We start from the raw sequence: 2,571 nt of genomic DNA, 5'->3' as shown, positions 1-2,571 counted from the left end.
CCAGGATGGTCTCGATCTCTTGACCTCGTGATCCACCCGCCTCGGCCTCCCAAAGTGCTGGGATTACAGGCTTGAGCCACCGCGCCCGGCAGTTCACAGGTATTTTTGCTTAAGAACACTGGATCTAACTCTGGTTGCTCCAAGGACCATCTGGGGGGATCTTTGAAAATATTCAGATGCCTGGGCTCCAGCACTAGAGTCTTGTTTTTTTTTGAGATGGAGTTTCACTCTGTTGCCCAGGCTGGAGTGCAGTAGCACGATCTCGGCTCAGTACAACCTCCACCTCCCGGGTTCAAGCGATTCTCCTGCATCAGCTTCCTGAGTAGCTGGGATTACTGGCACATGCCACCACATCCAGATACTTTTTGTATTTTTAGTAGAGACAGGGTTTCACCATGTTGGCCAGGCTGGTCTCAAAGTCTGGACCTCAGGTGATCCACCTGCCTTGGTCTCCCAAAGTGCTGGGATTACAGGTGTAAGCCAGCACACTCAGCAAGCACTAGAGATTCTGATGCAATTAACTTGGGGCATTAGAATTGCTTTAAAGGTTACTCAGGTGATTCTAATATGCAGCTCAGCTGGAAACCAGTAGCTCAGGACCAGGCTAAATATAAAAAGTGAGTCAGGCTGGATGCAGTGGCTTACATCTGTAATCCCAGCACTTTGGGAGGCCGAGGCAGGCGGATCACCTGAGGTCAGGAGTCTGAGACTAGCCTGGCCAACCAACATGGTGAAATCTCATCTCTACAAAAACTACAAAAATTAGCCGGGCATTGTAGGGCAAGCCTGTAATCCCAGCTGCTACTTGGGAGGCTGAGGCAGGAGAATTGCTTGAACCCGGGAGGTGGAGGTTGCAGTAAGCTAAGATAAAGCCACTACATTCCATCTTGGGGGAAAGAGTGAGACTCATTTCAAAAAAAAAAAAAAAAAAGTGAGTCAATCTAAAGAAAAACACTAAGTAACAGTCCAGTGAGGTTTGGGAAACACTGCTTCAGATACTGGTGCCAACATGCTGCTACTAACACCCCACTCCAAGGCAGGGTGCTGGCTAGGCCCTTTCCTGCTACCCAAGCCCCCCACCACATAAGCTCCCCTCCTGTACTTCTCATTCCCTTGTACCTTCTCAGGAGGCACCTCAGGATAAGTGCCTGGCTTCACCAAACCCAGGTGCTGACAGAGCGGCTCGGAGATGGCACAGGCCTCGGCATAGAGCTTGTGACTGTAGAAGCTATAGGCCAAGTTACTGGTGTAAGAAGCTGCAGGGGAGAAAAGGGACAATTGACCGTAGGAATGCTCCCACCACGCTCTCCTCCTGGAGAGGCACCAGAGAGAGCCTCAATCTGTGGTCAGCTCAGCAGCTTCCAAATCAGACAGGAACCCCTACTGCTAGGAGTGAGGAAGGGGCAGCTGTCCTCTTCCTGCTCCAAATAGGCCCATGCCTTCATTCTAGTATGGTGAACCCACACCACTCAGCCCATCTGCACTTGTTGTACAAACCAGACCTCTCCTGCCTCAGGGCCCTGGCATTGGGTGTTTCTTCTGCCAGGGATGTTCTTTTCCTGGTACCCACATGGCTAAGTCCCTCACATCCTCCAGTCACCCTCTCAATTAGGTCTACTCTGAGCACCTGATTTAAGGTGGTAACTTGCCCCACATCATGCACCTTGGACTCCCAATTCCCTATCTTATCCTGCTCTGTTTTTCCTTTTCCCCCATATTTCTTACCATTTTCTAATATGTTGATAATTCACTTATTCACTGAGTTTATCTTTTCCCCCAAACTAGAATGTGGCTCTGTGAGGGAAGGGATCTTTGTTTTATTTACTGACACATCCAAGTACTCAAAATAGTGCACGGCACACAGTGAGTACTTAACTAACATTTGCTGAATGAATAAATAATATTTATTCAGCTCCTTGGCTATCAACACAGATGACTGAGAGAAAATAAGGTCAATCTTCAGTACTCTGTGGGAGGAATTTTTCTTTTTCTTTTTTTTGAGATGGAGTTTCACTCTTGTTGCCCAGGCTGGAGTGCAATGGTGCGATCTCAGCTCACTGCAACCTCCATCTCACAGGTTCAGGCGATTCTCCTGCCTCTGCCTCCCAAGTAGCAGCTGGGATTACAGGATTGCCCTACCATGCCTGGCTAATTTTGTATTTTTAGTAGAGACAGCGTTTCACTGTGTTGGCCAGGCTGGTCTCAAACTCCTGACCTCAGGTGATCCGCCCACTTCAGCCTCCCGAAGTGCTGGGATTACAGGCCTGAGCCATCACACCTGGCCAGAATTTTCATACTAATAATTTTTGTTACTTCTAATTATATTTTTATCTCTATGGCTAGGTTCAACCACTAAGAATAAAAAAAGTTATTTAGAACCTTCCCATGACTGAAAACCTTAGAATTATGAGGTTTAAACTAACAGGACTTGCTTTTTAAAATGATGGGGCTGGGTCGGCCGGGCGCGGTGGCTCAAGCCTGTAATCCCAGCACTGTGGGAGGCCGAGGCGGGTGGATCACGAGGTCAAGAGATCAAGACCATCCTGGTCAACATGGTGAAACCCCGTCTCT

At 48.4% G+C, this 2,571-nt stretch overlaps 1 protein-coding gene across 2 annotated transcripts in view; it reads right to left on the bottom strand.

The window, feature by feature from the left end:
- Positions 1 to 2,571, bottom strand: part of ESPL1 (extra spindle pole bodies like 1, separase) — a 27,992-nt gene that overhangs the window by 21,181 nt on the left and 4,240 nt on the right. For both annotated transcript variants that reach the window (XM_017501750.2, XM_037728981.1), the window contains exon 6: positions 1,120 to 1,256. In XM_017501750.2, the coding sequence (XP_017357239.1) occupies positions 1,120 to 1,256 (137 nt within the window). The remainder of the gene's footprint in view (positions 1 to 1,119; positions 1,257 to 2,571) is intronic.

Source organism: Cebus imitator, unplaced genomic scaffold (assembly GCF_001604975.1).
Source record: "Cebus imitator isolate Cc_AM_T3 unplaced genomic scaffold, Cebus_imitator-1.0 Scaffold285, whole genome shotgun sequence".
NCBI lineage: Eukaryota > Metazoa > Chordata > Mammalia > Primates > Cebidae > Cebus > Cebus imitator.
This window is presented reverse-complemented; position numbering and strand designations above follow the sequence as displayed.